This window comes from Ochlerotatus camptorhynchus, unplaced genomic scaffold, assembly GCF_037179485.1.
Source record: "Ochlerotatus camptorhynchus isolate MF236.1 unplaced genomic scaffold, CSIRO-AGI_Acam_v1.1 ptg000265l, whole genome shotgun sequence".
In the NCBI taxonomy this organism is placed as follows: Eukaryota; Metazoa; Arthropoda; class Insecta; order Diptera; family Culicidae; genus Ochlerotatus; species Ochlerotatus camptorhynchus.
The window spans coordinates 20,087-37,288 of record NW_027040755.1 but is presented as its reverse complement, the minus strand read 5'-3'; the positions used below and the strand labels follow the sequence as shown (position 1 = coordinate 37,288).

General features: G+C 41.3%; 2 protein-coding genes across 2 annotated transcripts; both read left to right on the top strand.

The window, feature by feature from the left end:
* The first annotated feature begins 2,197 nt into the window (after window positions 1–2,197).
* On the top strand, window positions 2,198–3,168 carry LOC135705264 (uncharacterized). Its single transcript, XM_065226886.1, has 4 exons — window positions 2,198–2,261; window positions 2,326–2,406; window positions 2,458–2,924; window positions 2,983–3,168. The coding sequence occupies exons 1-4, from the start codon at window positions 2,198–2,200 to the stop codon at window positions 3,166–3,168; spliced, it is 798 nt and encodes a 265-aa protein (XP_065082958.1).
* Window positions 3,169–5,973: 2,805 nt separating this feature from the next.
* On the top strand, window positions 5,974–16,672 carry LOC135705263 (zinc finger protein 729-like). Its single transcript, XM_065226884.1, has 12 exons — window positions 5,974–6,153; window positions 6,215–6,413; window positions 6,480–6,602; window positions 6,659–7,099; window positions 7,166–7,576; window positions 12,829–13,344; window positions 13,414–13,938; window positions 14,010–14,363; window positions 15,627–15,887; window positions 15,950–16,165; window positions 16,229–16,423; window positions 16,490–16,672. The coding sequence occupies exons 2-12, from the start codon at window positions 6,258–6,260 to the stop codon at window positions 16,670–16,672; spliced, it is 3,381 nt and encodes a 1,126-aa protein (XP_065082956.1). The 5' UTR covers window positions 5,974–6,153; window positions 6,215–6,257.
* Window positions 16,673–17,202: the final 530 nt, after the last annotated feature.

The following is a 17,202-nucleotide window of genomic DNA, read 5'->3' as shown; positions in this document are numbered from 1 at the left end:
ACCAAGACGGTGAATTCTCCTCGTCAAGGCGGAAAACAAGCAGAATCGAGTCAGTTGGTCCAGCGAATGCGGTTTCGAAAGCGCACGCTGATTTTCTGCGACATTAGATATTTGCATTTGACCTTTATACCCCAGACAGACTACATCTAGTTTTCACTGGAAATCCTATATATGAGTGCTCATTGCAAGACAGCCTATATTACATGATATAAGCCATAGTCTGTACGGGGTATTAGAGTCCGTTTATTCGTTGTTAGTATAAAAACTGATGCTCTTTTTAAGCTAAATGTCGCCGCGAAAAGCTACTTTCTTCTCCGGTTAGAGAGAGTCTTTCGCTTACTAGGTCAGACACTGTTTCTCGATTCTAGGAGCTACTTTTTTCTCCGGTTAAGGAGAGAAGTTTTCACTTCCAAGTCAAGAGTTCTTCTAGGAGCTACTTTTTTCTCCGGTTAATGAGAGAAGTTTTCACTTCTAGGCCGAAAGTTCTTTCGGATTCAAAAAGAGAAGAATCTGGAGTAACCTACGAAACTTCATTTTACTCAACCAAATTGTACAAAGTGATCTTACGGCTACGTGTTGCATTAGCAACTTATAATTATGTAAAACTTTTACATGATTTGTCCAGGGTTTAACATATCCCTTTCAATGCCGAACTTTAACCTAATTTGCCTATTCTAATTAGCTAGGATTCCGATCGCCCTTGAAAGGGTAAATTTGTGTTGTTTAGACCTTATATACTATGCCCTCTCAGATCTGGGATTTCTCAGATATCTTGTAAGTTTATTTATTTTTGTAACTCAGATCTGATATGGCTCTACAAATAAGAATGAGACATTTGTAACGTTTAAACATTATAATTATATCCTTCGTTAAGGATAAACAGAGAGGGAAAGCTAAAAGTAACCTAGATGCGCAAGCATGCCATGCGTGGGCGTGTTTATCCCACTTGAACGCAGAAACGTTCCTAAGTAAATACTGCAGTTAGATTATGTAAAACGAGCTCTCGCTCCTTTAGCCCTACTTTTCATTTCATAATCTTGGCCTTGGTATCAACGTCAGCTAGGGCTATGCAAACGAGAAGCAACTATGTGGTTATCTTATGGTTTTGGTTTTAAATTAATTGCCTCACGGTAACACTAAACATTGTTTATTTACAGGTTATTCGAAAAAGTATTAAATTTCAATCTAACTGCCCTAATAAACGGATACCATAAACTAACGATATCATAGATGGTACGACCATACCACATAAAGTTGGAATGATATCCTTAATTGGTGGTTAGGCGCTTCTTATGGTTATTGTTTATGCGGGTGTGTTTACTATTATTTTTGAGTGTACTTTGCCACGAAATGGGCACTTTTTCACCCATTAATGGGTATTTTCCAGTTAAAGGCCTGTATAGAGATCGAAGCGAAGCGAAAATCTCATACAAAATACTACATTTTTCACCTGCGTGAAAAACGTAATTGGCAAATATTCCGCTTCGCTTTGAACTGTAAACAGCGAAATCTTATTTTGTGGATCGTATCTTTTTCGCTTACGTTCATTTTTTTTCGTGCATGCAGCGCTAGCGAAAAGAGCAGCAGGTAAGCGAAAAGTTGACGTTTCGAGAAAGACCGTATCTGTCAGATTGTCACTTCACCGGAGGTGTAAACTGACCGATTTCGTTTCACACTGCGAAAAAAGGAAACTGGAAAATGTTCCACAAACATTTTTTCACAACCTTTTTCGCTAGCGAAATTTCATGATTTTTCGCGTGCTTCAATTTTCGTTTCGCTTCGATCTGTATACTAAGCTTTACAGTGCATGCACTGAAATAAGGACCATACACTGATAAAAATAGTGTAGTACCACATACCATAGAAACGTGTTTAATTATACCACGCCAGTTCATAGTAAAATCTATCAAAATTTATTTCAAAACGACTATGATTTCAACAAAATTACTATGCTCCCCTTAAAATTGAGCATAGTACCATTAATAACATTCATGGTTAAAATAATAACTTCAAATTTACCATGTTGCCATCTGTATATAGTAATATCAACAGAAATAATCTTCAATGGAAAAATAAAGTGATTACTATTTCATAGCGAACCATGGTAACTGCAGATTCTTGCATAACCACCATTTTGAAAAAAGAGCAGTTGACAAGTGCACATCAGTGGAAGCTGTTGTTTTTTAAGTTGGAGATAATGGCAGACGAAAAAGTGGAAATAATTATTGACGATATGATTGCTGATGTGGAGCTCATCAACGGTAAGAATACATAAATATAAACATAGCGTATTATAAATTCAATGGATGTTTATTTTGGGCTTAGAGGCAGATGAAATACCGGAGCTCCGGAATCTTTTGGTAGAGGATTGGAATCTGGATCCCACTGTTTATGCCATCCTAATTAGTAAGTTGAAACAATTATTCGATTGACTATTTATAACATGCACAATTGCAGACCACGGAATAACCTTGTCGTATTTGAAAGACCTTGACGAAAAGGCATTGAACGATGTGTTTTCGGTAATAAAATGGACCGGACACAAACATTCGCTACGTTCTAAGCTGGAACATTGGGATGAAAGCGTCTTATTTCGACCACCTTCCATCAACCAGCTGAACGAACCAACTCCTTCGAGTTCTCAACAGGAAAACGTCTACAATACTCAGCCAGGACCTTTCAAACGCAAATTGCTCCCTACAGCTGTGACAAACAATTTGTTTCTCGACATATTGCAGACAAACGAAAAGAGAAAAATAGTCACCCAACACTACATAGCTAATCACAGGCTAGATGTTGAGCACAAGCGCTTTTTGGCCCATACTGTAGTCGACTACTATATTGCCAACGATAATTACTTCAACCTTGCTGACATGGAACGTTTCGCACAATTGATTGCTGCGCGATTCCCACCTGAAATAGCTGTAATTTTTCAACATAAACAGCACGGTTATACATATTCTAATATTTCGGTTATTTCAGGAAACCTACTACAACCCGCGTGACTTCACAGCCAATAAGATGCACCCTTCAGGACTATTATACGACATATTCCACAACAGAAACAAAAAATCACTCATAAGCCGGCGAGCAACAATTATTGATCACTGGAAAGAGTGTAAGGCAAAGGTATCCAATCTTTCATCAGACGGTGAGTTGCTAAGCTAGATATGAAATATCGTTTTATTAAAACAATTCCCAAATTGATTAATTCCAATTTGCTATAATTATCACGCATCGCGCGTGACGTCCACTCTAGCTGCACCCTAATTGAGGGTATTTTTTTATATCTGGGATGTTCATTAAAAACAAAATAAACATTTCAAAAGGTCCTATCTGCATTGATCAATTCTCTTCATCGACTTTCTCTTTCGTCAATAACTCAGCTGCAAAACCTTTCCCTGTTGTATTTGACGTTTTGGACGCTAGATAAGAACCTCCTTTATCAAAATATGTGGTAGAATTAGTGCAAAATCTGTTTGCATAACAGTGGTTATGAAAAGAGAAAGTTGATGAAGAGAATCGATCAAAGCAGATAGGACCATTTGAAATGTTCATCGAGATACTATCAACATTGACGTTTGAGAGCAGAGTGTAATGTAATCAGTGAAACATTGACGAGTGCACGGATGGATTTGAGTTCACTCACTCGACAAAAAGTGACACAACAGCGGGGCCCCCCTAATAAAAATTGTATGGTTAATTTGCTTAACGACGTGTTCTGGGTATCATCCAAACCATTTGTGTAATAGTTCAATGATTTGGGTTATCGTTCGTTTATGGTTATTTTTTATTAGGGCCTGTTTACTAAAAATGAACATATATGTGTTCATTTTTAGTAAACAGGGCCCCGCTGTTGTGTCACTTTTTGTCGAGTGAGTGAACTCAAATCCATCCGTGCACTCGTCAATTGTTTTATTTATACAGAAATTGAGCGATTATCATCAGACAAAAACTGGCTAAGAAATAATCTTGATCCGTTTGACGAAATTCAACAACGGTGGAAACAGTCTACTTTGATTCGCTTGAAAAGCATACTGCATGAAACGGACGTTAACAAGTCAAATATTCTTAATGAGTGGCCACGGGTTGCAGGCCGAAACGGTTATTTACTGGTAAATTTAGAAGCAAATTTAATTGGAAATTTTAATAACAAAAAGTTTAACAAAATGTTTAAAACTTCTTTATTTTGGTTTTCAGATAGATACTGATTTTGAATACATTTATGGAAAGACGAGCAACTCCAACAAGCTTTACGATACCTGGGATCTCTTTCTTGTAGTGTTTCGAAAGTATATTAACATATGCAATCTAAGAGATCATTATTCTCTTCAGCTGCTGGAGTACCTGGCCAGGGATTCTCTTGCTGACGGTAAGAGGACTCTATCTTATTTGTTAGCAAAATTAACTTCATGTTATTTGAAACATATGACCACAGACAAACAGACGTAACTCTTTGAAAAAGTTTTTCTTGAAAACATAGTATCTCAAAACATAGGACCTCAGTAACGACATCTCTCGGGCTTCTCGCGGAAAACAAGCTTGCTCGCTAACTCGCAAACAATATTGCATAAAAGTTCTATAGAATGTATAGAAATGTCAAAGTGATCCGATGCCAGCGCAGCGGCGAGTAGTTCGCGGAACTGATAATATTCAAATCAGTCGTTAAATGCGTGAATGAAGATACACAATGAAGAGTTACGTCTGCTTGTCTGTGATATGACAGAGAGTAACGTGCAATTCCCCAATATCCGGCCCAAAATTTACCCCAAAATAAACGTACTGATGTATAGTTTTTTTTTTTTTATTTCATTGTTGCTATTTTTTGGAAGAAACTTGCAATATACATATAGGGAAAACAGTCCTATTGTTGCGGTACGTTAGCAGCGTTAGAAGCCTATTGTTGTGTATAAAGGTCTCCATACACAACAATAGGCTTCTAACGCTGTTTCTCTCGAGGTTTCCCCTATACATCGATTTTATTTTCGTTCGTCGAAAAAAATTTCACTCTAAGAAACTTTTTTCAGATACCCGGAACTTCATCTACTGTAATTCATGCTGTGGCAACCCTAATGAAATTGGTATGGTTATTTTTCTTAACGACGTGTTTAGGGTATCATCCAAACCATTTGTGAAATAGTTCGACCATTTGGGTTATCGTTCGAGTATAGTTTTTTTTTATTAGGGAAAGCCGACACGAACATCATCCTCCATCCATTACCAAAAATGGGTAAACTGTGTTGTGAGCGAGGGGGACGACTCTATCTACGATGCAGAAAATATTGTGCTATGCTGTGGCTAGATGCGCGCACGCTGAGTAGATAGAAAGAAGATTGATGACGATTCTGAAGATTTCCTGCAAAAAGATGATGCTCGATGCAAGTAGATGCAACAAATGAAAGAAAAATTTTCGAAGATTGATTCGCTAGTGTGAGATTTGTTGAGCATCTTAACTTGAGATTTAGATGTGTCGCCCCCCTCGGTTGTGAGTGACAAATTGATAAATGAACAACGTCGATCGGATTCATGTCAATGTTGTTCATTTGTCAACTTGTCACTCCCAACACAGTTTACCCATTTTTCGGTAGGTTCAGTTTTGACCGATCTGGGTTGATTGTACCCAAATTTGGGTAGTTTTGAAATAGCGTGTAACGTTAAATAAAGGAAAAAAAAATCGTCGAGATTCTCGAGATTCACCAGTTTCACGCAAAACGGTAAACAGAAAATAATCACATCTCTTGTTTACGTTTTGACACCAGTCGATATTTAGCGTTTTTTCAAAAATCAGATCGTTTTCCTGAACGAAAATGCTAACGAAAATTGCAATTCTTGAGCCACTGAAAGCGCCGAAGTTGCTGTTCTTCTAGAGCAAGCGGCTGGTAACAACCGGAACTCTGAACAGCTTGTAGGTTGCATCTTTTGCATACACGGAACAGCCAGCCACGGAACATTTAGAAGGCACGAATAATTTGATACATTTTTTTTCACAACAGTGGTTATTGAAAAATCAACCAAGCCCGAAACGAAATGAACGTAAATAATATTACAACAACAAATTCTACGCATCCTTGACGGTCTAAGTTCGTGTGTATAAAATGATATAGGGTAGTAATCGCGAGGTTTGGCTTGAAGAACTTTATACAGCTGGTAGCGGTAGATTACAATAATTATGTACGGTTTATTCGCATTCAATTCAATTCAATTTATTCTATAGCGGTACAACGGTAAAATCAAACCAGTTAGCGATTCCAGCCAAAATGGTCGGATGTGGAATCTGTCTTGCGGAGTACCAGGAGGAAGAGGTGGAACTGCATCAAAAGATGTGCGTAGTACGCTTGGTGTTCCGGTGCACTCTTTGCGATGAGGATTACATGAACAAAGAAGGGCTGTGGAATCATATGGACTTACATGAGGTAAGAAGTGATCAATGATTCATCTGTCATTGGTGATCTATACCGAAATGGTGTTTGTGTCAAAAGATTGCAGATGAAAGTAAAGAATCGCACTATCAGGAGATCAAAGCAAATCAAAAGTTGCACCAATGCGCACTGTGCAACGACCAACGTGCGTATTTGGAGAGTCACTACCGGGAGCACATTCAAGTAAGTGGTGGATTGTAACACAAATAAAATAGCAAAATAATCGGTTCCCATTACAGAACGTTCACGATGGCTTCATCTTGCGGTGTTCTGAGTGTGGGGAAAACTTTCAATCTGAAAAGCTTATGAATGATCATACCCAAAGTCACTGTAAACTAAAGGATCAAACGGTCACATCGGAATCTAGCGACCATGAAGCGGATCAAAAGCTCAGCAGTATAAAATGTGCTATTAATGTTGAAAAATTGACTTCTGATGCTGTACAGTTGAAACATTCACGAGGAGAATCAAATGAAGAAATTGATTCACCATTGCCTTGTGATGATTCTGGCGATTATTCGCTTAGTAATATGAATGCTGATATTGATACGGCTAATAGTATCATCGAGACGAAAATCGACGTACTTCCTGTTGTTACGGCTGATAGGACTGTTCGATCATTCGCTTGTGATATTTGTGGAATTACATTTCCCACATATTCCAAAGCATATTATCATAAGGTACGTAGGTCAACATTCTTCCATCATTATTTTATGTGTAATACGTTCTCTTATCTCACATAACAGAGGAAAAAACACAAGCATATGAAACGAGATCATCGTGCTAGAAGATCTTTAAGAAATAAGAAAAATGGTCCAACTGCCAATAATACGGAGAACATTGATCTCAAAATGGAAATAACAGTAGAGGAAACAACTTTAATGCCTCTTGATGGCTGTGGAAGATCAATGGCGCCAAGTTCATCCACCGAAACTGGGAGGAATGGTGCAGTTATTTTGACAGACAGGGGTGACCCAGATGTGGCGACTGAGAAGCCTTCGGGTGATGATATATCCTGTAACAAATGTTCCTACTGTGGAAAAATGCTGTCCAGTGCTGTTACTTTATCTCGTCACATCCTAAACAGCCATGTACCAGTCGCATGCGATATTTGCGGAACTACTTTGCCTAGTCGTTGCGCGATCAGGTCTCATAAGGTTTGTTTGCTGAATTTTTATCCTTTTCATCTAATACTATAAATAGTATCGTCAACACAGAATGTGGAGCACAAGCAATCTAGGTTCAAATGTCCACATTGTTCGAAGTGATTTCTCGCGAAAGCACTTAAACATCATGTCTCCAGATGTAAGGATTGGAAATTTTCCTGTGAGTTTTGTGGGCAAATGTTCAAAACTTGCACCTCTGTCAATTACCATTGGAATCTAATTTGCCATGTTAATAAAGCCTTGAAGAAAGTTCAGAATTCCAGAGAGGAGCTAGGGCAAAATAGTGTCGATACGGTCTCTTCTAATCTTTTGACGAAAGATAATAATGAGCAAAATTTCAGCTTATCTCAAGACAAGACATCAAATGATATGCACAATAGAACTAATTCTTCCAACATAATAGAAAAAGTTCCGAGCCTCTTTTAAAAGTGGATTGTTTCAAACAAAGTGTACCTATTGTGGCAAAGAGTTTTCCAACCCGATATCCTTACGGTATCACTTGAGATATTTATTAACATGAGAAAATCAAATGCAAGGTCTGCGGAGTATCTTTTATTGGGTTGGCAATACACAATTATCATAAAGTTTGGTGCACTTATTTTTGTGACTTGTCAATTAGGCTTGATTGAATTAAAAATGTACCCTATAATCAGTAACCTTAGCCTGTGTGTCCTTTGATGTACACAGAAGTGGTCTCCATGCATCTCGATCCATGGCCGCACGCCGTAAGCCTCGCAGTCTGCGAAAGGTCCGCGGGTCGCCTTCCACCTGGTCGAACCACCTTACCAGCTGCACGCCTCTTCATCTCGTTCCATTAGTTTCGTTAACGAAAACCGTTTTAACCGGGCTGACATTCTTATGACGTGTCCAGCCCACGGTAGTCGCCCGGTTTTTGCGATGTGGACGACGGGTGGTTCTCGCAATAGCTGGTGCAATTTGTGTTTCATTCGCCTTCTTCATGTTCCGTCTTCCGTCTGCACTCCACCGTAGCTGGTACGCAATACCTTCCGTTCAAAAAACACGAAAGGCGCGTTGGTTCTCTGCGAGCATAGTACATGTCTCGTGGCCGTAGAGTATACAGTGGTGCGACGAACTTTATTCGATCGGAGCGTCCCAAGTATCCACGATTCCCTGCCATAATGCGTCTTTGTATTTTTCTGCTGTTGTCATTATCGGCGGTCACCAGTGAGCGAACTTATCTACCACCTCGATTTGATTACCGTCAATCCGAACGCGTGGTGAGAAGCTAACAATGTCTTCTCTTGAACCTCTTCGTCTCATGTATTTTGTTTGCAATCGAGTCGATGACGATGAGTCTAACCCGATTGTCTTCAGCCTGAGGTACTTACCTTACCAATCAGGCTAAGGCCTTGTTGTCCTCTGCTGTCCGAAGAAGTCGTCTCCACTCTACTCGATCCATGGCCACAGTTCGCCAGCCTCGTAGTCTGCGAAGGGTCCGCAGGTCACCTTCTACTTGGTCGATCCACCTTGCCCGCTGCGCGCCTCTTCTTCTTGTTCCTGTTGGGTCGCTTTCTAGAACCATTTTCACTGGGTCGTCGTGCGGCATTCTTACGACGTGCCCAGCCCACCGTAGTCGCCCAATTTTTGCAATGTGGACGATGGATGGTTCTCCCAGCAGCTGGTGCAATTCGTGGTTCATTCGCCTCCTCCACGTTCCGTCATCCATCTGCACTCCACCGTAGATGGTACGCAACACCTTCCGTTCGAAAACACCAAGGGCGCGTTGGTCCTCCACGAGCATAGTCCAGGTCTCGTGGCCGTAAAGGACCACCGGTCTAATCAGCGTCTTGTAGACAGTCAACTTCGTGCGGCGGCGAATTTTATTCGACCGGAGCGTCCTCCGGAGTCCAAAGTAGGCACGATTCCCTGCCATAATGCGTCTTTGAATTTCTCTGCTGGTATCATTTTCGGCGGTCACCAGTGAGCCCAAATACACGAACTCATCGACCACCTCGATTTCGTCACCGTCAATCTGAACTCGGGGTGGGAGGCTAACATTGTCTTCCCTAGAACCTCTTGCTTTCATATATTTTGTCTTTGATGCGTTGATGGCAAGTCCAATCCGTCTAGCTTCAGCCTTCAGTCTGATGTACGTTTCCGCCATCATCTCAAAGTTCCGTGCCATAATGTCAATGTCATCGGCGAAACCAAGGAGCTGGATGGACTTCCTGAATATCGTGCCACTCGTGTCTATCCCAGCTCTTCTGATCACACCTTCTAACGCGATGTTGAACAGCAGACACGAAAGTCCATCACCCTGCCGTAACCCCCTTCGAGATTCAAAGGGACTCGAGAGTGTCCCCGATACTCGAACAACGCACGTCACTCGATCCATCGTCGCCTTGACCAATCGCGTCAGTTTATCCGGAAATCCGTACTCGTGCATAATCTGCCATAGCTGATCTCGATCGATTGTGTCGTATGCGGATTTGAAATCGATGAACAAATGATGTGTGGGCACGTTGTATTCGCGGCATTTCTGCAGAACCTGCCGAATCGCGAAAATTTGGTCCGTGGTAGCGCGGGCACCCATGAATCCCGCCTGGTATTGCCCCACGAACTCTCTTGCATATGGTGACAGACGGCGGCATAGAATTTGGGAGAGTACCTTGTAGGCGGCGCTCAGCAGTGTGATCGCGCGGTAGTTGCAGCAATCCAACTTGTCGCCCTTTTTGTAGATTGGGCATACGACACCTTCCATCCACTCCTCCGGTAATATCTCCTCCTCCCAAATCTTGGCAATTACCCAGTGCAGCGCTCTAGCCAGTGCTTCACCACCGTATTTCAATAGCTCACTTGGTAGTTGATCTACACCAGTTGCTTTGTTGTTCTTCAGCCGACCGATCTCCTCCTCAACTTCTTGAAGATCAGGGGCCGGTAGCCTGTCGTCTTCTGCGCGTGCTCCAAGGTCTGTTGCCGTGCCACCTTCGTTTTCTGCTGCTTCACCGTTGAGGTGCTCGTCATAGTACTGCTTCCACCTCTCAATCACCTCACACTCGTTCGTGAGAAGGTTACCGTCCAAGTCCTTGCACATATCGGCTTGCGGCACGTAGCCTTTGCGCGAACTATTTAGCTTCTCGTAGAACTTCCGTGTGTCGTTTACGCGGTACAGATTTTCCATCGCCTCGCGATCTCGATCTTCCTGCTGACGCTTCTTCCTTCGGAAAACCGAGTTTTGTCTGTTCCGCGCTTGTCTGTATCGCTCCACATTCAATCTCGTGCGGTGTTGCAGCATTCTCGCCCGTGCTGCATTCTTCTCCTCTACTAAGAGTTTGCATTCGCCGTCAAACCAGTCATTTCTTCGGTCCGGGATTGCAGTACCTAGTGCCGCTACAGCAGTACTATCTATGGCTGAACGGATGTCCCTCCAGCCATCTTCAAGAGAAGCTGCGCCAAGCTGCTCTTCCGTGGGTAGTGCAACTTCCAGCTGCTGCGCGTAGTCCTGGGCAACTCCGGTGTCCCGTAGTTGCTCAATGTTGGGTCGTGGCGTTCGACTTCGACGTGTGTTATGCACCGTCGAGAGTTTTGAGCGCATGCATACTGCAACTAGGTAGTGGTCCGAATCTATGTTCGCACTGCGGTACGTGCGGACGTTGATAATGTCGGAGAAGAATTTCCCGTCGATTAGAACGTGATCGATTTGGTTTTCTGTGTGTTGGTCAGGTGATCTCCAGGTGGCTTTGTGGATATCCTTGCGGGGGAAAAAGGTACTTCGAACTACCATACCCCGGGAGGCTGCAAAGTTCACGCATCGTTGGCCGTTGTCGTTCGATACGGCATGCAGGCTGTTTGGCCCGATTGCCGGTCTATACATTGCCTCCCGTCCTACCTGAGCGTTCATGTCGCCGATGACGATTTTGACGTCCCGTTGCGAACAGCCGTCGTACACCTGCTCCAGCTGCGCATAGAACGCTTCTTTCTCGTCGTCGGGTCTCCCTTCGTGTGGGCAGTGCACGTTGATGATGCTGTAGTTGAAGAAACGGCCCTTAATCCTCAACTTGCACATCCTCGCGTTGATCGGCTGCCAACCAATCACGCGTTGGCGCATCTTACCCAGCACTACAAAGCTGGTTCCCAGCTCGTTGGTGGTGCCACAGCTCTGGTAGAAAGTAGCCGCTCGATGCCCGCTTTTCCATACCTTTTGTCCCGTCCAGCAAAGTTCCTGCAGTGCTACGACTTCGAAGTTGCGTGGTTGAAGTTCGTCATAGATTAACCTATCGCAACCCGGGAAGCCGAGCGATTTGCAGTTCCATGTTCCGAGTTTCCAATCGTAGTCCTTATTTCGTCGCGTAGGTCTGTGCCGATTGTTCCGATCCGTATTTCTTTCTTCGGTATTTGCAACTTTGTTTTTTTTTCCAGGGCGGCTTGTTGGGCCTGCCCCAACCCCCTGTCTCGCCGGGGGACCATCGTGCACAGCTCTGTTTAGAGTCCCACGCTGGCACTAGGACGGTGATCAGCCGCTCCTAACATGGAGAACAGACGCCGTTTTGAGCCGCACCTCCATGGTGAGCAGACGCTCAGGTTTGGTGAAGCATTTCCTCTATCACCGTACTATGGTTACCGCGCCAGTGTTCGCGTCGCACCTCTTCACTTTGCTATTGCCGGACTGGCAACATTGCCCAGGCTACGCCAACCAGCTGTGTCCATGTTTCAGCTGGTAGTCTTTTGTTATCATATGACTCGAGGAGGCGTGAAGTAGGAACTTGTGAGGACCAGGGCTAGGTATTCCGCTCCTTCCAGGTTGTCAACTCACCATTTTGTAGCCCAGCCTGAGGTACGTTTCCACCAAAGTCTCAAAGTTGCGTGCCATGATGTAAATGTCATCGGCGGAGCTGAACGGACTTCCTGAAAATAGTATCCTTCGTGTCTATCCCCGGTCTTCGGTGATATTAAACCTTGCCGTAACCCTCTTCGAGATTCGAAAGAACTCGAGAGTGTTCCCGAAACTAAGACAATGCACATTAGATTTTAAATCGTTGAAGCAAACAGCCTTTTAAGATTTCCGATGTATAAGAAATGAGCGTCTGAAAGTTCTGAAAAACTGTTTATGTAGTTTGTGAACAGATACAGAAGGAATCAGAATCATCGTTTCTAGGTTCTAGGTTGATTATCGGAATGAAATAATTCATAGATATAAAACAATAATATGATATAATCTTATAATTTCAATGAACATTTCTTTTTCTACATAATTGTAATGCCGTCTTTATTGTTCAATGCAGCACACATTTCATGCGGAACCAAAACACGTGTGTACTACTTGTGGGAAGAAATATCACTTCAAATCACAATATCGTGCACATTTGCCCGCTTGCGAGAGTAGGAAGTATTCATGTGAAACATGTGATCAGAGGTTCAAACATGCATCCACAGTCACCCAGCATAAAAAACGATTTCATCAAAAAGAGGACAATCTGACGAATGTCCAGATTGACCAAGAACAACTGCGAGCCGAGAACAATGATCTGAAAATGGAAATAACAGTAGAGGAAACTACCCTGATGGCATATGATGATCAAGGACAATCAACGGTAAATCCATCCATTGATGTTACCACCTCGCACAAAAACGCAAATGATCACGTTGTAGTTTGTTCAAGTGAACAGACTAGTAGTGAAAAACAAGCCGGTTCAGAAAAGATTTCGCAGTCGCTTGCAGAAAATTTGTTAAGCCAGCCATATTGGTGCCATATCTGCGGAATTTCTTCGCCTAGTTATTCCAAAGCCACACATCATAAGGTTAGTTTTGTACATTAAAATAGACTTTTTGAATTCTCTTTGTAATACTGTCTTCTTCGTTTAACTCAGCGGACAATGCACACAGGATTGAAGCATCAATGTCCTCATTGTTTGAAAAAATTTTACGACAAAGGAGCCTTAAAAATTCATGCGCCAGTGTGTGCGACTAGAAAAGAAACCTGTGAATTGTGTGGTCGTAAGTTCAAAAACAAGAACTGTCTCACAGGACACTTGAAACGAGTCCACCATGTGAACGGAACTTCGAAGAATGTGAATTTCGAGGGCATGGAGAGCAGTGAGGAGCAAAAGCTTAAAAATGTTGAGAAGGTTGATTCGGAAAAATCGACAGCACGCTGCAGTGGAGAGAAATCAACTGTGAGGCTAGAGGAGAATTCTGATTCGTTTAAGGTAACGGAGAAGAACGTGCTACCACATGTTGAAAATGTACCCTGTACAAAGTGTCCTTACTGTGGGAAAGACTTTTCCAATGGAGGCGGTTTTCTCCCTCACCACATAGAACAAAACCATATACCATGCCAATGTAAAATTTGTGGCATAACATTTGCTAGTGCTAGGAAAGCGACGTATCATAAGGTATGTTGATCGAAATGTACTTCTTAATTTTATATGTTTAATACAGTCCTTCTCTTTATCGTTTAACACAGTTCTCGAGGCACAAGGAACGAAAGCACAAATGTCCCCATTGTCCACTAAGATTCAGTCAATCTTCACGGTATCGGACACATTTATCCGTATGTGAACGTAAGAAATTCTCCTGTGATCTATGTGGTAACAAATTCAAAAGTTATGAGACTGCTGTCCGTCATGAAAACATATTTCATCGAGATAAGAAAGCGTTGATAAAAACTCGAGTGGTCATAACTGAATGTCCGATTTGTGGGGAAAATTTCGATGAACAGCATTTACTTTTCCGACACGTTGGAGCAAGCCATCAGATGACTATTTGCGTCATTTGTGGAAAGACATTCGCCGGTGCTGATGAGCTGATGAATCATAAGGTGTGTATGGTGTCACATGTTAATTTTGTTACATACCTACTAAGATAGATTTACATCGGGAGAATCATCTAATTTAACGATCGAATCACAAAAGGTAGAATATCGAAACACATGGCAGAAACATTAAGCCACTCAAAACAGACGTAGAGGCTCGAACAACATTGCTTCAAAAACTAGTGTAAAGATTCACAAAGCACTCAAGCGCAGCCTACGCCATGTTCCCCACTTGCAACCTTTTTAGCAACATGATGGCGTTGGCGTCGATACTATAGCGCCAAGTGCCAAATTGAGAGAGGAAATCAATGGATGCTCGCGTCACGTAACGGCGATGTAATCACTTACCTTTACACAAATTTCTGACTGAAGTTGGACGTCTGTTCGCTGTGATTAGGCCTAAATGAACAAAGTGGAATGAATTTGAAGTGTTCTTCGAGAAACTTTCGAAAATAAGTCAAATTGTGTCTTACTTAATCTTCTTTAATTAAAATTGCTTCTAGCCTGGTTGACAGTTACACTTTGAATGAATCATAACTATTTGGTGCCTCGCAGTCAATGGTTGCTTTGATACATTGATTTCTGTGATCCAGAATCAAAACACTTTCCAAATGAGTTTATTTTGCAGTTCAGATTTAAATAGGGGTAAAAACGGCTTCGGCACTTCTTTACCTACTATCGTAAAGTGAATTAAGTCCTTGAGCGTCGTCAACAAATTTCTTTTTTAAGTACACTCCTGTAGTCTCTTCCGATAGAATCCAGAGGGCTCATGCAGATGCATTGCAGAAAGAACGTTGGAACCCAACAAAAATATTATCTGAAAAATGTTTCCTGCGAAAATTCTCACGGTGCAGGAACATCTCAAAGTAAAACAATTTTCCAGGGGGCGAGACACCTTGGCTGAATATATCATTTTTTTTTAAGGTTTTTAAATTTTCTTGACTTAGACTTAAAAACAGAAGTATCAGTGACAAAAAAATTGTTCAGCTGTACATTTTACATTTATTTTGGACCCCTCCCCCCGCTATGTAACTATAAGTAACACTTGACAAGGCTACCCTCCTCTAAAATTACGTAGCGCCAACTCATCCGAACTTCCTTTTTCAAGATTGAAGAAAAATCTTAATTAGCAGTTTGAAAAGTTTTTATTAAGTTATAGATAGGTACAAGGGTCGCGTGGATTTATTTTCCAATACCTCCTCCCCATCCATACGTTAAGAAATTTGTACACGAAGTCAACCGTTAATTTCATCTAAATTTCCCATCTAGCATCCGGAGAATGATACATCGAAGGACGTTGAAGCTGAAGATGCAACTCTTGAAAATGCAATCAAAGTCAAAGAGGAATACATAGAACAAGAAGAGGATTTCCTAACTGTAGATCAGAGCAAAACGGAATCTGCGGATTGTAGTGGAGATTCCAGCGATCGAAACGAGGCCCTTGTACGTCATAAAGTTGATGGCCAGTTTGGTCCGTGTTCTATTTGTGGACTTACCTTTGCGACCAAACCCAAAATGGAATACCACATGGTTAATTGATACATTACTTGGTTAAGAAATTTCAGAATTTAAAGTGTTTGTTTTTTTTTCAGATTACATTTCATACAGAACCACGGTATAAATGTTCGCAATGTCCCAAGACGTTTCATTTCGTTAATAGGCAACGTCGTCACGAGATGTCTCACAGCAGGAGTCGAAGCAAGAAGTATATCCTTCCTTCTTCAGAGCTTCTATCGAATCATGAAGTTGGTGATCCGTGCTCCATTTGTGGACTAATCATTAGAAAATACAAAATGAAATATCACATGGTAGGATGAAGCTCTACTTGACTAAGCAATTGCAGAATTTAAATAGTTAGTATTTTTATTTAGATCGTGTCTCATACAGAACCACAGTACAAATGTTCCCAATGTACAAAGATGTTTCATTCAGCTTTTGCTCTACGTCGTCACGAGATGATTCATGGAACGATGCTAGACAAGGAGTCTGTAAATACTTCCTCAGAGCTACTCTGTAACAAGTGTGGTCTCCAGTTTTTTTCAAATCGTCAGCTGAATCATCATAAGGTACGTTCTACAATAAAAATGTGATATAATATGTACTAACTAAGGTTGCTATCAAACAATTCGCAGATGACGAAACATACTGAACTTCGTTCCAAGCAACCACTCCGTAATCAACGCGTTTTCCAGAATCACATGGATGTCGATTCCCAAGTCGTCAAGAATCAACCTCATTCGCAACGTAAAAAAACTTCTTCGGATTGTTCCGAACTCCGTAGATCAAAGCGAATAAGTATTCAAAACGATGCTTAGAATTACCAGTAGGCAACGGTGCTTCTTTTTGTAAAATATAACTTGTTCAACATTTTTTTTATCTCAGGTTATGATGAATATTAATTAATTTATGAAGCGGTAAATATGTTTTTTAGTAGTTCTGAAACTTAAACTCATCTATTCAAAAATCTTTATTTGGTTTGTATGTACTGTGAAACTCCATATAAAATCACACTCGTATATTCCTATTTATATAATAACAAATTGGGTTGAACGCTTTGAATGATTTCGAACCTCTTAACGGAATCCCCTTATGATGAGCTTTCTAGTATAGTGGCTATATTATAGCTAAATATAGCGACTATACTTTCGAGCTGGTTGAGTTATTTCCTTTTAATTCCGTTATGAATACTTTTCCTTTTAATTCCATTATGAATCTTATCCAAAATCTTCAACTGTCTTTGTTCCATATAACTTTAAAATTCATTCAAAACTCTTTACATCAGGATGCTGAAAACCTATTTAATAAAGATTACAGGATTACTTTGTTATGCTCTCAAGATTTTCCT

Bases quoted from the DNA above. Each gene is read 5' to 3' on its own strand.
- LOC135705264 (XM_065226886.1), top strand. From the start codon at position 2,198: ATGGCAGACGAAAAAGTGGAAATAATTATTGACGATATGATTGCTGAT. The intron at 2,262-2,325 runs GTAAGAATACAT...TTTTGGGCTTAG, and splicing joins TGATGTGGAGCTCATCAACG to AGGCAGATGAAATACCGGAG. The intron at 2,925-2,982 runs GTAATTTTTCAA...CGGTTATTTCAG, and splicing joins GATTCCCACCTGAAATAGCT to GAAACCTACTACAACCCGCG.
- LOC135705263 (XM_065226884.1), top strand. From the start codon at position 6,258: ATGGTCGGATGTGGAATCTGTCTTGCGGAGTACCAGGAGGAAGAGGTG. The intron at 13,939-14,009 runs GTATGTTGATCG...CGTTTAACACAG, and splicing joins GGAAAGCGACGTATCATAAG to TTCTCGAGGCACAAGGAACG. The intron at 16,166-16,228 runs GTAGGATGAAGC...ATTTTTATTTAG, and splicing joins ACAAAATGAAATATCACATG to ATCGTGTCTCATACAGAACC.